A 19975-nucleotide genomic window follows, 5' to 3' on the forward strand; every position below is an offset into this window, starting at 1 on the left:
TGGTTGCTACACACACGCAGCGATGCAAGGTTGGCTGCTGGAGTATTTACATCATATTTACTATTTCAAATTGCTACTAACCATATTCTGCATCTCTATCTTTTATCAGAAAACAGTTACATTTGGTGCCTTCTTCCATTGACTTCCTGTATATAGTGCAGCCAGGGATGGAACACCAACCTGCTCTTGCTGCCATCTCTTTTTCCACTTTGCATAACACATTTTACCTGAGCCTAACTCTTATCAACTTTTGCACCAGCTCCTTCTCCCCCCAAAAATATTTTGTATAGCCTTGACGTCAAGCTCCATATAAGGGCATACCATGACGTTTCTATGTAGCAGGGTGTCCCCAACGAGGGCGCAGATGTGTAGTTGTTACCCATCTCCGTTGCTGTGACAGTCAGCTACATATAATAATAATAATTTCAAATAATAGCAAATGTCTTACGTGCAAAAGTACACATTATCTGACTCAAAACCAATAGTACATTTGACAAAAATAGCTAATTCGGCCGTACGCTTTCAATAAAACAACTAATTTGTCCACACTTTCAGTACAGCACTACAGAGAGAGAGAGAGAGAGGGGGGGCAAACTCCACTAAACTAGTTTCAATGTATGGAATCACTTGGGAGTTTCTGGATTTTGGGTAAACTTCTCCTTTAATGTAAGGGGCTCAATACAGTTGTATTCCAGCCACTAGGGGGCATTCGGGTGAAGCCCATGGGAAATTACAAAGAAAAGTTTGAATTGAGTGTGTTAGAATAAAAATAAAAAATAAAAATACTGTAAACTGCTGTTAACAGTCAAGTTAACACATTTGTTACTCTTTTATGAGTTTATAATGTAAGCTTAAACTTCAACGCGAAAGGTACTGTTTACTTGACTTTTAATAATATCAGCATGAGGTAACAGCAGTTTACAGCATTTTTCATAATTTTCTTATTCTAACACATTCAACAACAAAAAAATATAACATTAAAATAACACATTCAACTCAAATTTCCCATGGGCTTCACCCGAGTGCCCATAGTGGGTGGAATACAGCTGTAATGAGCCCCTTACATTAACAGTACACAACATTAACAAGATTACATTAAAGGCGTCTTAGATCTTACTTTCATTAAATAGGACTGACAATCCTAAAGTAATACAGTGCTTTCACAGCCTCAGAGGACTTGAATTTTTGATGACTGAGTTACACAAAACAATCCTAAAGCCAAACACATGGAATAATCTGCAACCAACTTCTCCGAAAATTCTCTACCACACCCCAAAAACTTTGTCAAAACTGCATGGTCACAAAGTCGTTGCTTTCACACAAGTAACAACTCTTCACAGGGCCTTCAGGACAAACACCTTGTCACTTTCTTCTTCTTCTGTGATTATAATGGCAGTCCGCAAAACAAACGTTAAAGGTGCATGCCGCCACCTACTGTGCTGGAGTGTGTGGTCAATCACGGTTTACAACATTTCTAAATCCTCCAACCTAACTCAGTACTTCTGAGAAAATAAAAAACAGCCCTACTAACTTCTAATAGACCCTCCCCCATCCCCAAAATCCCTTCCAAACCCCCCCAACACCGTCCAACCTCAATGACCCTACACTTCCATCTTTCCCTCTCTTCAACATACTTACAACAATATAACAACACATGCTCCACCGTTTCATCGACCATACACTCCAGACACAAACCATTCACATGCTTACCAACCAGATGTAATGACGAATTCAATGTACAATGTCCTAAGCGCAATCAAGCAAACACCACCTCTTCCTTCCTAATCTGACCTTTGAATCTTGGTCCACCAACCTTTCTTTGGAGGTCATATAAATGCCGGCCCTTGGGCTCATAGTCCCACCTCTTCTGCCTCACATCTGATCTTACATTTAGCCTCACCTCTACCCAATGTAACATTAATATAAATTATATCTTGTTTCAAAGCTCTTTTGGCTAACTGGTCTACCATTTCATTCCCTTCCACACCTGAATGTGCTGGGACCCAGCAGAATCTCACTACTACACCCAGTCTCTCAATTCTCCATAATAACATTAATACTTCCAATAGTAGGTCACTCCTATTAGATTTACCAGATGATAAACTATTCAATACAGACAGAGAATCTGAGCATACTATAACAGGCTGTATGACCACCCACTGGAGGGCAACTACTATCGCCAAACATTCAACTGAATATACTGACAGTTCATCTGTTAGTCTTCTACATATCTGCCCATCAAATTCAGGAATGTAAACGCCTGCTCCTGTGCGCCCACTATCTGAAAAGCGGTAAAAAAGCATGAACACTTCTACCAATGTAATTGTCAACCAGTTTCCCTATATCACTGACTTCTGATCAATCTTTCCTTTTCGGTACCAAGGTTAGATCAACAACAGGATCTGGGAGTAACCATGGAGGAACATCCGCTTTCACCACAGAAGGGCCAACCTCCAACTCAAACCACTCTCATCAGCAAGCTTTCCAACTGTCCAACCAAAACCACTGCCTTGTCAACTAGTATATTCCCAACAGTCATCTAGAACAGTAGCAGTCCTTTCAAATCAACCTCACATCCTTTCAAACTAGCCCAATAAGCTACTGACTATTTTTTAATGCCGTATATCCAAAGGCATCTCACCTGCCTCCACTAGTAAGGCACATACAGATGTTGATTTAAATGCACCAATACATATCCTTAAAGCTATATACTGGATTCTGTCCAGCCTCAGAAGCCAAGTCTTCACCGTTTCCATAAACTATACACCTGTAATCAATTGTAGTCCTGATCAGAGCTCTATAAATATCCATGAACGATTGTCTGCCAGCACCCCATTCATAACCAGAGACCGAGCACATGAGATTCACCACTTTCTTACACTTTGTTTCAACATTTATGACATTATCTTTCCATGTATATCACTCATTGTACATCGACCCAAATATTTGTACTTAGAAACCCTCCCCATACTTTGTCACTTTCAACAGTTAAGGGGTGCTTTTATGCAATTTACATGTTCATCACTAAGATTCCACGGGGAAACACTGACCAAAACTATGGTTCCTACCCTGTCACAATGTTTCTCTATGCTTTAGTTTTACAGTACCGCTATCATACTGCAACAACAAAACAAAAAAATCGGATTACCTTTTGAATGATGGTTTGAGAACTCCAAGAATTCTTTACAGAGAGTGTAGTAATGGAACAACTCTGTTTCCTTGAACAAGGTGAAGCGATGTGCAGTCAACCACTTACGAAACCCTCCTCTGTTCACCTCCTGTTATGTCAAAAATAAGTATAGCATATAACACATTAAATTTAAACAAAGTATAGCGAATTCAGGGGGTAGCCCTGAACAGAACTCGAACCCAGGTCTAGCAAACTATTAAACCAACACCTTAACGCCAAGAGGTCCGTACCTTTTGATGAGGCTGATAGATGTTGAGTTAGTGTTGCTACAATACCCCTTTCCTTCGAGAGAGCGTGTCCCCACACTTCTCTATACCAAGTCCCTTACGTGTACACGTCTCTCCAATGGCCTCACGAATGTGTGGGGTAAGCCCAGACCAGGACTCAAACCAGAGTCTAGCGACCATCAAGGCAACACCTTAACCGTTATGCCAAGAGGTTCCAACTTCTTAACGAGGTTGATAGTGCTTCAGTTAAGGTCGCTACAATATTAAATAAAAAATACCCAGACATATTGCCTTTATTTTTCAAAATGAAGAAATTCCTTTGCATTCTTTCTCATGGGTATGTAGAGTAAAAGTTATGTTTTTAACTCTATTTGAACCCAATAGTTTTTAATGGACATTGAGTACTGTTTCATAAATGAACCACACGAGGGCGCCATTCGTAATGTTTTGGATTCTCTACCTGGCCTTGAGGTATCTCAGGACACGTTAACCATTTGTTGTCTGACAGAAAGAAGAGAGGAGTTTGACCAAAAACCTAGACAGAAAACAGATTGAAATATAACATAAATTCTGTGACAGTTATTCTGTTTTATTCTACTCAGTTATATTCTATTCTAAATTATGTGAAAGACCTATTCTATTCTATTCCATTCTGATCAGTTATATTCTATTCTAAATTATGTGAAAGAGCTGTTCTATTTTATATCGCAGAAGGGGCTCACCGGTAGGTTCAGAAAGGTGTTAAAGAAATCCACGAAAACGTCATTTCTCAGAAGATCTGACAGTCGGTCATCATCTCCACCTAAAATAGATACAAATGTGAACAAGTTGTAGTGTTGTTAGAATGTTTAAAAAAAAAAATATATATATATATATATGCCTAATTTTTATGTTAAGTGGGTCATGTTAGGTTTCAGCAAATAACATAGGCCTATGGAATGGCATTGTGCAGGCCTACCGGTATTATAGTATTTGGTCTACTGTATTATTATGCAGAACATACCAGATGGTTTCAGTATTGATGAGTTGTTGGTCATTTTTATTCTACAATAGCTCAAGAAAGCAGGTAGCCTACTGTCTACTCTGCAGCCTTTATGCCTTTGCCTTTTATTCAGCCATGTCTTTTCACATGCAGTAGCTCTTTATCACCAATGACGTAATAATTTGATCACAAAATCGTAACGTAAACCTGTATGAATTGTTGCAATTCATTACGTAGTTGGTTAATGGACTTATAAATCGGTAAGGCTGTATTTTTTTTATTTTCGTATCTTCATCATAACAAATGTCCATCTTAGAATAAAATAGTACAGAACGTTCATATTTTAGCCAAGAGAAGGCAAAGAACAGTCAAAGAGCATCATGTTCTTATTTTTCACCATTTAGGACGATTTGTTCTTTATATGCACCACAACATAATTGTTTCTAGGAGTATTCTGTTTTCATGTCGTCAGGAGCGTCTTTTACTTCATCATCGTTACTTATAATTACCATATTATAGATATGATTCCATGGATTATCTTTTTCCCCGTTCCATATTTTTTACTGTTCAAATAAATAAACGTATTTGAGGTTTCAGTAAGGATAGGTAGCATTCCTTTAGTAAACACAGAGTAGAGTCTTGAAATAAATACTTGTTTGGGCAGGATTGTAGCCAGGCTATTGAATGAAATATTTCGTGGCAACCAATGAACGCAAAAAATGAGCTCCCCATCACCTGATCATGAAGGGACCACGTTCCTTTCTAGCCAATCTGAGGCGAGGGGGCGATATCTCCCTTTTATAAATGGAACCGTTTGGACACTTTGGAGGAAAAGAATGAAAGAAAAGCATTTGGGATTACATAGAACATTTACAGAAGGCTGTACCCGGCTTTTAATCCTAATTCCTTACTTGATATAAGGTTATTATTCCTAAACTATTTTAAAAGTTATAGGATAGGCCACGACAATTACATTGTGTATGTTTTATCATGTTGACTAATTGGTGTGCTGTTTATCTCTTCTTTGTAGTTTCGTAACTCTTAGCCTAATTGTGGGGGTATTATATTCAATTTCTATTAGGTCTATATTATTATGGTTGTTGATTATGTGCGGTGTATGGATAGTGGATATTTTTTGTGTTACGACGTAAGATTGAGTAGATCAACTATTACTATAAATAAATCACTGGGCGGGCATAATAGAATAGTTGTAGACCTCAAATGGCAAAATTCTAAGAATCAAATGCATCAAGTCGATTCTAATCGATTGCTCTGTTTGTTCCAAGGTTTTCCAGGCGCTCAGTGAAAATGGCCACGTCAGAGAGTGCCAGCTTGAGTAAAACTGTGAAGCAGCAGTATATGGATCTTCCTCAGGGAGACAAGGTCCAGGCCATGTACATCTGGATAGATGGGACTGGAGAGGGGCTCCGCTGCAAGACCACAACTCTGGATTCTGAACCCAAGACCATTGAAGGTAACCTCTGACTCTTGGTTTAAATTGATCTAAGCCTGTTGAAATCGGTAATAAGAAACTTTTGTGTTACACCAAGTGTTTTCCCCAAAGTTTTTCTCAGCAGAGGTAGTGGGGGTGGGGGACCGGGGCCATGCCCCCCAGGAGATTTTTGTTGAAGACAGGTCATTTCTGATTACTTTTAAAGGACACTACTCCAAAATGCATTAACATTTTATTATATTCTCTTCCTCTGAAACTCAACTGAAAATTGTGGACAGTTGAAGTTTCTCTTGATCTCAATGACCTCACCAGCCAATTCTATATTAACCCAAACAATTATTTATCTAGCTTAATGTTACTGTATTTTAGCTAACAGTTGTTAAATGCTTCTGTTAATAGGGTTGGCTACACTTTCAGGACTACAAGAGCTAGTTACCTTGGAGTTTTCTCTGACAATCTGATGAGAATCTGAGGAAGATTTGGAACTTGTCGCTCTGATTTTAAAGGCGCGAGTGGCAGTGCGCCGCTGCTAAATGAATATAGAGGAAACACTGGTTACACCCTTGTAACACATTGTTCAAAGAGCTCTAACAAACATTTACTTCTCAAATACAGCAGAAACTCAAACATACAGTGGGGAGAACAAGTATTTGATACACTGCCGATTTTGCAGGTTTTCCTACTTACAAAGCATGTAGAGGTCTGTAATTTTTTATCATGGGTACACTTCAACTGTGAGAGACGGAATCTAAAACAAAAATCCAGAAAATCACATTGTATGATTTTTAAGTAATTCATTTGCATTTTATTGCATGACATAAGTATTTGATCACCTACCAACCAGTAAGAATTACGGCTCTCACAGACCTGTTTTTCTTTAAGAAGCCCTCCTGTTCTCCACTCATTACCTGTATTAACTGCACCTGTTTGAACTCGTTACCTGTATAAAAGACACCTGTCCACACACTCAATCAAACAGACTCCAACCTCTCCACAATGACCAAGACCAGAGAGCTGTGTAAGGACATCAGGGATAAAATTGTAGACCTGCACAAGGCTGGGATGGGCTACAGGACAATAGGCAAGCAGCTTGGTGAGAAGGCAACAACTGTTGGCGCAATTATTAGAAAATGGAAGAAGTTCAAGATGACGGTCAATCACCCTCGGTCTGGGGCTCCATGCAAGATCTCACCTCGTGGGGCATCAATGATCATGAGGAAGGTGAGGGATCAGCCCAGAACTACACGGCAGGACCTGGTCAATGAACTGAAGAGAGCTGGGACCACAGTCTCAAAGAAAACCATTAGTAACACACTATGCCGTCATGGATTAAAATCCTGCAGCGCACGCAAGGTCCCCCTGCTCAAGCCAGTGCATGTCCAGGCCTGTCTGAAGTTTGCCAATGACCACCTGGATGATCCAGAGGAGGAATGGGAGAAGGTCATGTGGTCTGATGAGACAAAAATAGAGCTTTTTGGTCTAAACTCCACTCGCCGTGTTTGGAGGAAGAAGAAGGATGAGTACAACCCCAAGAACACCATCCCAACCGTGAAGCATGGAGGTGGAAACATCATTCTTTGGGGATCCTTTTCTGCAAAGGGGACAGGACGACTGCACCATATTGAGGGGAGGATGGATGGGGCCATGTATCGCGAGATCTTGGACAACAACCTCCTTCCCTCAGTAAGAACATTGAAGATGGGTCGTGGCTGGGTCTTCCAGCATGATAACGACCCGAAACACACAGCCAGGGCAACTAAGGAGTGGCTCCGTAAGAAGCATCTCAAGGTCCTGGAGTGGCCTAGCCAGTCTCCAGACCTGAACCCAATAGAAAATCTTTGGAGGGAGCTGAAAGTCCGTATTGCCCAGCGACAGCCCCGAAACCTGAAGGATCTGGAGAAGGTCTGTATGGAGGAGTGGGCCAAAATCCCTGCTGCAGTGTGTGCAAACCTGGTCAAGACCTACAGGAAACGTATGATCTCTGTAATTGCAAACAAAGGTTTCTGTACCAAATATTAAGTTCTGCTTTTCTGATGTATCAAATACTTATGCCATGCAATAAAATGCAAATTAATTACTCAAAAATCATACAATGTGATTTTCTGGATTTTTGTTTTAGATTCCATCTTTCACAGTTGAAGTGTACCTATGATAAAAACTACAGACCTGTACATGCTTTGTAAGTAGGAAAACCTGCAAAATCGGCAGTGTATCAAATACTTGTTCTCCCCACTGTATGGGTTGCTTTGACTAATAACCCTGAACCGAATGGGTATTTGAATCCCTGAGTTGCTCTTATCGCATGGTTCCCTCCCTCTCTCCTTCAGATCTCCCAGAGTGGAACTTTGATGGTTCCAGTACGTACCAGTCGGAGGGCTCTAACAGCGATATGTACCTTATCCCTGCTGCCATGTTCAGAGACCCCTTCAGGAAAGACCCCAACAAACTGGTCCTGTGTGAAGTGCTCAAATACAACCGCAAGCCTACAGGTAAGCCTAAGAAGTAAAGTGACACTGGGAGTCATGTTCCTTGGGGCTCAAACATTTTAAATCTTTTGCAACAGAAAAGGAAAATAAGTAGTTTTATTGGATAGATTTGGATAATACCACCCTGTTTGACTCCATTTCGGAGTGTTTTCTTCCATTTCATGCTTGGTGAACACGGCCCAGTATCTTATTGAACCCAGGCCTCATTGGCTCAGTGTTGCAGAAATGGTTTGAATGACCAATACAATGTTTGTTGCCCTCCAGAAACTAACCTCAGGCTAACGTGTAAGAAGATCATGGAGATGGTAGAGAACCAGGTGCCGTGGTTCGGCATGGAACAGGAGTATACCATCCTGGGAACAGATGGACATCCCTTTGGCTGGCCTTCCAACGGCTTCCCTGGTCCACAAGGTCAGTTTGAGAGGTTACGTTTAAACATAAAATGTCATTCATTAGCAGATGATTTTATCCAGAGTGACTTTCAGTTGGTAAATGTAAAAAATGTAAATGTTTAGCGTTTAAACTGTTGAGGCTGACGATGCAGTGTTTCTGAACAGGGCCCTACTACTGTGGAGTGGGAGCAGACAAGGCGTACGGTAGAGACATCGTAGAAGCCCACTATAGAGCCTGTCTTTATGCTGGGGTTCAGATCTGTGGCACCAATGCTGAAGTCATGCCAGCTCAGGTAAGAACCACTTTTGATTATTCTACTGAACAAAAATATAAATGCAACATTTTCAAATATTTTACTGAGTTACAGTTCATATAAGGAAATCAGTCAATTGAAATAAATAAAGGAGGCCCTAATCTATGGATTTCACATGACTGGGAATACAAATATGCTTCTGTTGGCCACAGATACCTTAAAAAAAGGTAAGGGCGTGGATCTGAAAACCAGTCAGTATCTGGAGTGACCACCGTTTGCCTCATGCAGAGCGACACATCTCCTTCACATAGTTGATCAGGCTGTTGATTGTGGCCTGTGGAATGTTGTCCCACTCCTCTTTAATGGCTGTGTGAAGTTGCTGGATATTGGCGGTAACTGGAACACGCTGTCGTACACGTCGATCCAGAGCATCCCAAACGTGCTCAATGGGTGACATGTCTGGTGAATATGCAGACCATGGAAGAACTGGGATATTTTCAGCTTCCAGGAATTGTGTACAGATCCTTGAGACATGGGGCTGTGCATTATCATGCTGAAACATGAGGTGATTGCGGCGGATGAATGTCATGACAAATGGGCCTCAGGATCTTGTCATGGTATCTCTGTGAATTCAAGTTTCCATAGATAAAATGCAATTGTGTTCATTGTCCGTAGCTTATGCCTGCCCATACCATAAACTCACCGCCACCATGGGGCACTCTGTTGACAACGTTGACATCAGCAAACCACTCGCCAACACGACGACATACACATAGTCTGGGGTTGTGAAGCCGGTTGAACGTACTCTGGTGGATATTCCTGCGGTCAGCATGCCAATTGTACGTTCCCACAAAACCTGAGACATCTGTGGCATTGTTGTGTGACAAAACTGCACATTTTAGAGTGGCCTTTTATTGTCCCCAGCAGAAGGTGCACCTGTGTAATGATCATGTTGTTTAATCAGCTTCTTGATTTGCCACACCTGTCAGGTGGATGGATTATCTTCGCAAAGGAGAAATGCTCACTAACAGGGATGTAAACAAATTTGTGCACAATAAGCTTTTTGTGCATATTGGACCAGTTCTTAGATCATTTATTTCAGCTCATGAAACATGGGATCAACACTTTACATGTTGCGTTTATATATTTGATCACTGTAAAATCAAAGGGAAATTACTTTTTGGGCCAGTTTGCCGGATACAGATTAAGCTTAGTCTTAGATTTAGAGATTCTTCATGCAGGATTAGGCTAAATCTGTGTCCATGAAACTCTCCCTTAATATTCTGAAACTTAACCATGTAAATGTCCAAAATTATCATCTCTCTGACTCCTAAGCCTAATATCTATATTGTTGTCTTCCAGTGGGAGTTCCAGGTTGGGCCATGCGAAGGTATCAACATGGGTGACCATCTCTGGGCAGCTCGGTTCATCCTCCACCGGGTGTGTGAGGACTTTGGCGTGGTGGCCTCATTCGACCCCAAGCCCATCTCTGGGAATTGGAACGGCGCTGGCTGCCATACAAACTTCAGCACCAAGGAGATGAGAGAAGATGGTGGATTGAGGTAGGCATGGATTAAATTTGTGCTGTAAACCCATTGCGCTAGTTTTAGGGCCAGTTTTCCTGGACCCATATTAAGCCTAGGCCTAGACAAATGGCAATTCTCCATTGAAAATGCTTCTTAGTTGAAGACTAGGCTTAATCTCTGCCTGGGAAACCGGCCCAAATGGTTTTTAAGTCTCAAGTCTCTATAGCAGTGGATTAACTCCTTCCGTCTTCTATCCACACAGGGGCATCGAAGATTCGATCGAGAAGTTGGGAAAGAGACACCGCTACCACATCCGTGCCTACGACCCCAAAGGGGGGCTGGACAACGCTCGGCGCTTGACCGGTCACCACGAAACGTCCAACATCCACGAGTTCTCAGCCGGTGTGGCGAACCGCGGCGCCAGCATCCGCATCCCCCGGTCAGTGGGTCAGGACAAGAAGGGCTACTTCGAAGACCGCCGCCCGTCTGCTAACTGCGACCCGTATGCAGTCACGGAAGCTCTGATACGCACATGTTTGCTCAGCGAAGAGGGGGAGGAGCCTAAAGAATACAGCAAATGAACTAGATACTCCTTTGGACTGAAATAATCCCCCTCCTTTCCTATTGAGCTACATCTCAAGTGTCATTCCAAGTACTATTTTGTCTGTGGCTTTGTAAACCCCTTGCATATTGCAAGTGTTGACCATCCATGCATGGCTTGCTTTTTAACCCTTTTTAATGGGAGAATCTTCGGCAAATTCTGCAGTGTGTGTTAAGGGTAGAGTAGTCCCCTACGTTTTGATCACTGCCTACATTGCCCTTTAATTGATGCTATGGACTAAACGATTCCAGACAGATGTCTGTCGAGGAGGGTGAAATATTTTTTATGTATAGGTCTATTTCTAGTTTTTATGTGTATAATTTTGCTACTCATAATTGTTTAACATGATTTACTAACCAAGATGCTCTAGATGTATGAATATGTAAGGTGTGTGTGTGTGTGTGGGGTCCGTATTCTAAAAGGGTCCAAGTTGCATGTGTGTTTTTATAGATGTGGATCCCCATAGTCTATCATTAGTAGAAGTTGTATGCAGTTAAGGATTTGTATACTGTTATAATGGCCAGCTATGGAACTTGTTTCTGTTATATTGCAAGTGACAGAACCGGTCTTCTTTTTTGTAACATTAAAAAATGATCTAATTTTACCATAATCTGTCTTGTTTGACTTTAATAGTGTATGATTTTTAGATGTAAACGTTTACACTCAATCAAATGTATTTTATAAAGCCCTTTTTTAAAGCCGTAATCAGCAGTAGAAATGACACCAGAGCGTAGTCCCCACCCCTGGTTCGGTAAAAAGTTGCGGTATGGGGCTGGAGAAATGTAACTACTCTCAAATTCATAGACTGAGCTATGGATGCAATAACTGGCCATCCATTATATCAAAATAATAGTTTTACCCATGTTTTGAGGTGATATAGTGTTTATATTTTCTTTGTTTGGGTTCTGATGGGGTACGACAGTTGAACTAATCTCATGAGGCATTTATAAGTTATTAAATAATCAATGGGTACATATTATGTCCAAAAATAGCTGTAGCAACTGCTGATTGCCCCTTAAACATCCATTGTCCCATTGCTTTACTGTAACCTGGCCTAGACCCCCAAAGATCAGGCAAAGCAGAAGCACAGAGATTAATTTAGGTAATATTTTGTAGGACTTCGCTGTAAAGGTAACCTTGTCAGATCAACACTGAGGGGACATGTGCTTCTCAATTTAGACTTTAATTACATTTATGTCATTTAGCAGACACTCTTATCCAGAGCAACTTACAGTTAGTGAGTGCATACATTATTTTTTATACCCTCGTGGGAATCGAACCCACAACCCTGGCGTTGCAAACGCCATGCTCTACATCCCTGCCGGCCATTCCTTCCCCTACCCTGGGCCAATTGTGCGCCGCCCCATGGGTCTTCCGGTCGCGGCCGGCATCGACAGAGCCTGGATTCGAACCAGGATCTCTAGTGGCACAGCTAGCACTGCGATGTAGTGCCTTAGACCACTGCGCCACTCGGGAGGCTAATCAGGAGCATAACCTTGGATCAATCAACAACATGGTGAAAGTAAGGGTATATAATTTCCCTCCTGTCTTCTTCACTCGACTGGTCAGATATTTTAGGACATCTTGAATTGACTAGTTTCACTAGACTGAATGAAATTAGCCTAATAACCTACTGTAGGAAAATGTGTATTTCATGTGCTTTTAACGATAGAAATAACATTGATGCATACTGAATACTCATGATGGCACAGAACAGACTTAAATTGATACCTATTAGAGTGAAAATGAACTTCAGATCTGTATTTCAAACGGCAAAGATTCAGTGAGGGAGAAAGTATCTGGATAACCGTGGTGTGGCTGAAGACAATGGCCACTTGGCAGGCACCTGTCATTCTGCTGAGTCTAGACAGTGCTCTCTTCTCTCCTTTGTCAGAGTTATTCTGCTTTGTCAGCATTCAGTGCTGCCTAACTGCACATTGAAAATTAACTGCACTGACCCTGACCACACGTTATTCTTGTCAGGTTTTTGCATATTTCTAGTGAAGCTTTGGCACAAATCACAGTAGCCACACAAGGAATTGCACTACCAATTATTAGTATACTTTTACTTACATGGAGTGAACTTGGAGATCCACGTTTTAATTTCATCATCAGTGAATGCGATGCAATACGTTAAGTCTGTTGAATGTTGTAAGTCTGAGGGTACATTGTGCTATGCATGCCATGTGTGTTTGTTTCATTGTTAAGGAGGACAGGACACTGAGAAAATGTTTACTGAGAGAATGTACTGCTCTGGCAGATAATGACAAACTTGGCAAGCCAGGGAAACACATCTGTTTTGGGACCTTTAGCCTAGTTCTGCAGACTGCATGCACAAAGGAAGGAGGGGTCCCTGCCTGTTCCTGAACCACCCTAAAGGCTGCAAGGCAAGGAATCCTGGAAACCAGCCACAGTGGAAACATCTTTCAAACTGTCTCTCACTTGGTTTAGATTTAAAGATACTTTGCCAGGTTCAAGTGTTTTAATCATATTTGTAAGTTTAGACATTACTTAGGGCTGATGTTAACACTTTCCCTGTGAATATTTACAGTATGCTATTTATGACTATAACCACTGGAAGGTGGTTGATTTGTTTGTCATACATCTAATATATGATGGTGCTTTCAAGACCACTGGGAAATCGAGGTCAAAAAACAAGGTCAGATAATGAAGTCGGTGATGTTCAGGTCGGAAAGTCAGAATTCTAGAAAGATACCTGAGTTTCCGACTTAGAATACCTGTCACGCCCTGGCTCTGGGGACTATGTTATGTTGAGCCAGGGTGTGTAAGTCTATGTTTGTATATCTATGTTGGCCTGAGTGACTCCCAATCAGAGGCAACGAGTGTCAGCTGGTTGTCTCTGATTGGGAGCCATATTTAACTATCGGTCTTTTCACTTTGTGTTGTGGTTTCTTGTTCCGTGTTGGTTTGTTTATGTAACCAAGGACGTCACGTTTCGTTGTTTTGATCATGTGATCATTCATATAATAAATATGTTTGCTTTCAACGCTGCGCCTTGGTCCTCTCCCTCCTTAGACGAGCGTGACAGAAGAAACCACCAAAACCAGACCAAGCAGCGTGACGAGGAGAAAGGCTGGAATTACGAGAAGTGGAGAGAGAATTGGACGAGAACCATGGAGGCCTGGTCCACGGGGGAGAGACAAGCCCAGAAAATTTTTAGGGGGGGGCTCACGCCGGGGCAGCAGGAGTACGGGATAGAGTGGTGCAGAGGGTTGGCAGAGAAGGCCGCCAGGTTAAGGGGGCCACTGGTCACAGAGGAGAGGGAAAGTGTGGAGGCACGGCGAGAGGTACTGGGGTGTGTTACCAGTCCGGTCCGGCCCGTTCCTGATCCCTGCGTAGGGCCAGTGGTGTGTGTCCCCAGTACGGTCCGGCCTGTTCCTGTTCCTCGCATCGAGCCTGTGGTGCGTGTCGTCAGCCCGGCGCGGCCCGTTCCTGCTCCCCGCACCAAGTCGGTGGTGCGCGTCGCCAGCCCAGTCCGGCCCATCCAAGCTCCCCGCACCAAGTCAGTGGTGCGCGTCGTCAGCCCGGTTCGGCTCATTCCTGCTCCCCGCACCAAGTCTGTGGTGCGTTTCGTCAGCCCTGTCCGGCCCGTTCCTGCTCTCCGCACCAAGTCGGTGGTGCGCGTCGCCAGCCCAGTCCGGCCCATCCAAGCTCCCCGCATCAAGTCTGTGGTGCGCGTCGTCAGCCCGGTTCGGCTCATTCCTGCTCCCCGCACCAAGTCTGTGGTGCGTTTCGTCAGCCCTGTCCGGCCCGTTCCTGCTCTCCGCACCAAGTCGGTGGTGCGCGTCGCCAGCCCAGTCCGGCCCATCCAAGCTCCCCGCATCAAGTCTGTGGTGCGCGTCGTCAGCCCGGTCCGGCTCATTCCTGCTCCCCGCACCAAGTCAGGGGTGCGCTTCGTCAGCCCGGTCCGGCCCGTTCCTGCTCCCCGCACCAAGTCAGTGGTGTGCTTCGTCAGCCCAGTCCGGCCGGTCCCTGCTCCACGCACCAAGCCTACGGTGGGCGTCGTCAGCCTGGTAAGGCCCGTTCCTCCTCCACGCACCAAGCCAGGGGTGCGCGTCGTCAGTCCAGCACAACCCGTGCCTGGGTCATGTCCGGAGCCGGATCCGCCGCCGAGGCGGAGTGCCCACCCGGTCCCTCCCCTGTTGTGGTTGTTTGGCGCGGTCGGAGTCCGCGCCTTTGGGGGGGGGTACTGTCACGCCCTGGCTCTGGGGACTATGTTATGTTGAGCCAGGTTGTGTAAGTCTATGTTTGTATATCTATGTTGGCCTGAGTGACTCCCAATCAGAGGCAACGAGTGTCAGCTGGTTGTCTCTGATTGGGAGCCATATTTAACTATCGGTCTTTTCACTTTGTGTTGTGGTTTCTTGTTCTGTGTTGGTTTGTTTATGTAACCAAGGACGTCACGTTTCGTTGTTTTGATCGTGTGATCATTCATATAATAAATATGTTTGCTTTCAACGCTGCGCCTTGGTCCTCTCCCTCCTTAGACGAGCGTGACAATACCGAGTTGGATGACCGTTCAAAAACGATTTTCCCAGCTAGTTTTTTTCAGAGTTCCCAGTTATTTTGAACGCGGCATCTATACCTACAGTGCATTCGGAAAGTATTCAGGCCCCTTCCCTTTTTCCACATTTTGTTACATTACAGCCTTATTCTAAAATTAATGAAATAAATAACAATTCTCATCAATCTACACACAATACTGCATAATGACGAAGCAAAAACAGTTTATTTGGAATTTTGCAAATTTATTTTTACATTTGAAAAAAAGAAATGTGTTATTTGCATAAGTATTCTGACCCTTGCTATGAGACTCGAAATTGAGCTCAGGTGCATCCTGTTTCCATTGATCATCCTTGAGATTTTCTACAACCTGATTGGAGTCCACCTGTGGTAAATTCAATTGATTGGACATGATCTGGAAAGGCACACACCTGTCTATATAAGGTCCCACAGTTGTCAGTGCATGTCAGAGCAAAAACCAAGCCATGAGGTAGAAGGAATTGTCCGTAGAGCTCAGAGACAGGATTGTGTCGAGGCATAGATCTGGGGAAGGGTACCAAAAAAATTCTGCAGCATTGGTCCCCAAGAACACAGTGGCCTCCATCATTCTTAAATGGAAGAAGTTTGGAACCACCAAGACCCTTCCTAGAGCTGGCCGCCCGGCCGAACTGAGCAATCAGAGGAGAAGGGAGGTGACCAAGAACCCGATGGTCACTCTGACAGAGCTTCAGAGTTCCTCTGTTGAGATAGGAGAACCTTCCAGAAGGACAACCATCTCTGCAGCACTCCACCAACCAAGCCTTTATGGTAGAGGGGCCAGACGGGAGCCATGGTGGTGGCAGCATCATGCTGTGGGGATGTTTTTCAGTGGCAGGGACTGAGAGACTAGTCAGGATCGAGGGAAAGATGAATGGAGCAAAGTAAAGAGCGATCCTAGATGAAAACCTGCTCCAGAACGCTCAGGACCTCAGACTGGGGTGAAGGTTCACCTTCCAACAGGACAACGACCCTAAACACACATCCAAGACAATTCAGGAGTGGCTTCGGGACAAGTCTCTGAATGTCCTTGAGTGGCCCAGCCAGAGCCCGGACTTGAACCCGGTCAAACATATCTGGAGAGACCTGAAAATAGCTATGAAGCGGCACTCCCCATCCAATGGGAGAAACTCCCCAAATGCAGGTGTGCCAAGCTTGTAGCGTCATACTCAAGAAGACTCGAGGCTGTAATTGCTGCCAAAGTTGCTTCAACACAGTACTGAGTAAAGGGTCTGAATACTTATGTTAATGTGATATTTCAGTTTTCTATTTTTAATAAATGTGCAAACATTTCTAAAAACCTGTTTTTGCTTTGTCATTATGGGGTATTGTGTGTATATTGTTGAGGGGGAAAAAATTATTTAATCAATGTTAGAATAAGGCTGTAACGTAACAAAATGTGGAAAAAGTAAAGGGATCTGAATACTTTCCGAATGCACTGTACGTCATCATCCCAGCTGTAGTGGACAACATCAGGGGGAAAGCGTGAGAGTTGCTGACCTGTTCAAACAAACAAGCTTGGAAGAAACAACCATGTTAAAAAATCCCCTATGGATAGAAACAGTCTCAGAGGTCCAGACATGTGCCACTCCACTGCTGGAGACGGAACAAAAGCAGTACACAGCTGTAAACTACTGCAGCTCAGGTCAATGAGAAAACACAAACCCAGCCAACATTTTTACTTTGAGTATCTCATAAGCAAAACTGGCAAAGAAGAACAAGCTGGTTCTCGCTTGATCTTAATTCAACCCCCTGGTTGCGTTCCAAATGGCACCATATTCACTAGGCAGCCCAATTTAGATGTTTTTCCCCAATTGTTCGCAGAAGATCTGATTGGTCAAAATACCAATTTGTGGAAAAATATTAGAATTGGGCTGTCTCTGTACAGATGTAGGATCTTCATTTGAGCCAGTTTGCTACAGCAGGAAAATAATTCTGCAGCAACAGGAAATGTGAATTACAGTGAGAGAAAAAAGTATTTGATCCCCTGCTGATTTTGTACGTTTGCCCACTGACAAAGAAATGATCCATCTATAATTGTAATGGTAGGTTTATTTGAACAGTGAGAGACAGAATAACAACAAAAAAATTCAGAAAAACTCATGTCAAAAATGTTATAAATTGATTTGCATTTTAATGAGGGAAATAAGTATTTGACCCCCTCTCAATCAGAAAGATTTCTGGCTCCCAGGTGTCTTTTATACAGGTAATGAGCTGAGATTAGGAGCAGATTCCAAACTCTCCACCATGGCCAAGACCAAAGAGCTCTCCAAGGATGTCAGGGACAAGATTGTAGACCTACACAAGGCTGGAATGGGCTACAAGACCATCGCCAAGCAGCTTGGTGAGAAGGTGACAAAAGTTGGTGCGATTATTCGCAAATGGAAGAAACACAAAATAACTGTCAATCTCCCTCAGCCTGGGGCTCCATGCAAGATCTCACCTCGTGGAGTTGCAATGATCATGAGGACGGTGAGGAATCAGCCCAGAACTACACGGGAGGATCTTGTCAATGATCTCAAGGCAGCTGGGACCATAGTCACCAAGAAAACAATTGGTGACACACTACGCCGTGAAGGACTGAAATCCTGCAGCGCCCGCAAGGTCCCCCTGCTCAAGAAAGGACATATACAGGGCCGTCTGTAGTTTGCCAATGAACATCTGAATGATTCAGAGGAGAACTGGGTGAAAGTGTTGTGGTCAGATGAGACCAAAACCGAGCTCTTTGGCATCAACTCAACTCGCCGTGTTTGGAGGAGGAGGAATGCTGCCTATGACCCCAAGAACACCATCCCCACCGTCAAACATGGAGGTGGAAACATTATGCTTTGGGGGTGTTTTTCTGCTAAGGGGACAGGACAACTTCACCGCATCAAAGGGACGATGGACGGGGCCATGTACCGTCAAATATTGGGTGAGAACCTCCTTCCCTCAGCCAGGGCATTGAAAATGGGTTGTGGATGGGTATTCCAGCATGACAATGACCCAAAACACACGTCCAAGGCAACAAAGGAGTGGCTCAAGAAGAAGTACATTAAGGTCCTGGAGTGGCCTAGCCGGTCTCCAGACCTTAATCCCATAGAACATCTGTGGAAGGAGCTGAAGGTTCGAGTTGCCAAACGTCAGCCTCAAAACCTTAATGACTTGGAGAAAGAAGTGGAACAAAATGCTTCCTGAGATGTGTGCAAACCTGGTGGCCAGCTACAAGAAACGTCTGACCTCTGTGATTGCCAACAAGGGTTTTGCCACCAAGTACTAAGTCATGTTTTGCAGAGGGGTCAAATACTTATTTCCCTCATTAAAATGCAAATCAATTTATAAAATGTTTGACATGCGTTTTTCTGTATTTATTTGTTGTTATTCTGTCTCTCACTGTTCAAATAAACCTACCATTAAAATTATAGACTGATCATGTCTTTGTCAGTGGGCAAACGTACAAAATCAGCAGGGGATCAAATACTTTTTTCCCTCACTGTATTATGTGGATTATAATGAATGGGGGTGTAACATTTATTGACAATTTTGATACCTCTTGGAAACAAAGCTTGTATTATAAGGAGGATGGGATCCACCCAAATCATTTGGGTTCCTGGATCCTTTCACAGCATTGTAAGGCCCAAGTCTAGCTCATTTAATCCCTACCATTGTGTCGCTGAGTTGTCATAATGCTTCAGCAAATGTACATTATCCTAGGGGCATTGGAAGACACAATGTAGTAACCTAATTTATGTCCCTCTTACTGCCCTGAATGCCTCTGCTGATCCTACAACTATTGTATGCAGTAATCATACGCCTATGAACCAGAGTAATACTGGTAGCACTGAGGTGGTGTGCCCTAGTAGGAAGTCCACTGTGTGCAGCTCAACCTACACTAATAAAAATAACTTGAGCATGTCTAACTCTGCTAAGCTTCACAGTAAAGCAACTAAAATAATCAAGCATCCCAGAAAAGTGTTACAAATAGCCCACGTTAACATATGTAGCTTAAGAAAAAAGGTTCATGAAATCAATAATTTGCTAGTAACAGATGACATTCATATTCTGACAATCTCTGAAACTCACATAGATACAGTTGAAGTCAGAAGTTTACATACAGTTAGGTTGGAGTCATTATAACTCGTTTTTCAACCACTCCACAAATGTCTTGTTAACAAACTATAGTTTTAGTCGGTTAGGACATCTACTTTGTGCATGACACAAGTCATTTTTCCAACAATTGTTTACAGACAGATTATTTCACTTATAATTCACTGTATCACAATTCCAGTGGGTCAGAAGTTTACATACACTATGTTGACGGTGCC

At 43.2% G+C, this 19975-nt stretch overlaps 1 protein-coding gene and 1 long non-coding RNA gene across 2 annotated transcripts; one reads left to right on the forward strand and one right to left on the reverse strand.

The window, feature by feature from the left end:
* Positions 1-3877: 3877 nt before the first annotated feature.
* Positions 3878-4507, reverse strand: LOC121540922. Its single transcript, XR_005995569.1, has 3 exons — positions 4421-4507; positions 4140-4219; positions 3878-3952 (listed from the first exon to the last, which is right to left on the reverse strand). It is a non-coding gene; the product is annotated as an uncharacterized LOC121540922 (long non-coding RNA).
* Positions 4508-5158: 651 nt separating this feature from the next.
* On the forward strand, positions 5159-11721 carry LOC121540506 (glutamine synthetase). The gene is made up of 7 exons (XM_041849437.2): positions 5159-5320; positions 5686-5873; positions 8180-8341; positions 8603-8749; positions 8896-9023; positions 10347-10546; positions 10773-11721. The coding sequence occupies exons 2-7, from the start codon at positions 5708-5710 to the stop codon at positions 11089-11091; spliced, it is 1122 nt and encodes a 373-aa protein (XP_041705371.1). The 5' UTR covers positions 5159-5320; positions 5686-5707; the 3' UTR covers positions 11092-11721.
* Positions 11722-19975: the final 8254 nt, after the last annotated feature.

Source organism: Coregonus clupeaformis, chromosome 26 (assembly GCF_020615455.1).
Source record: "Coregonus clupeaformis isolate EN_2021a chromosome 26, ASM2061545v1, whole genome shotgun sequence".
Lineage (NCBI taxonomy): Eukaryota > Metazoa > Chordata > Actinopteri > Salmoniformes > Salmonidae > Coregonus > Coregonus clupeaformis.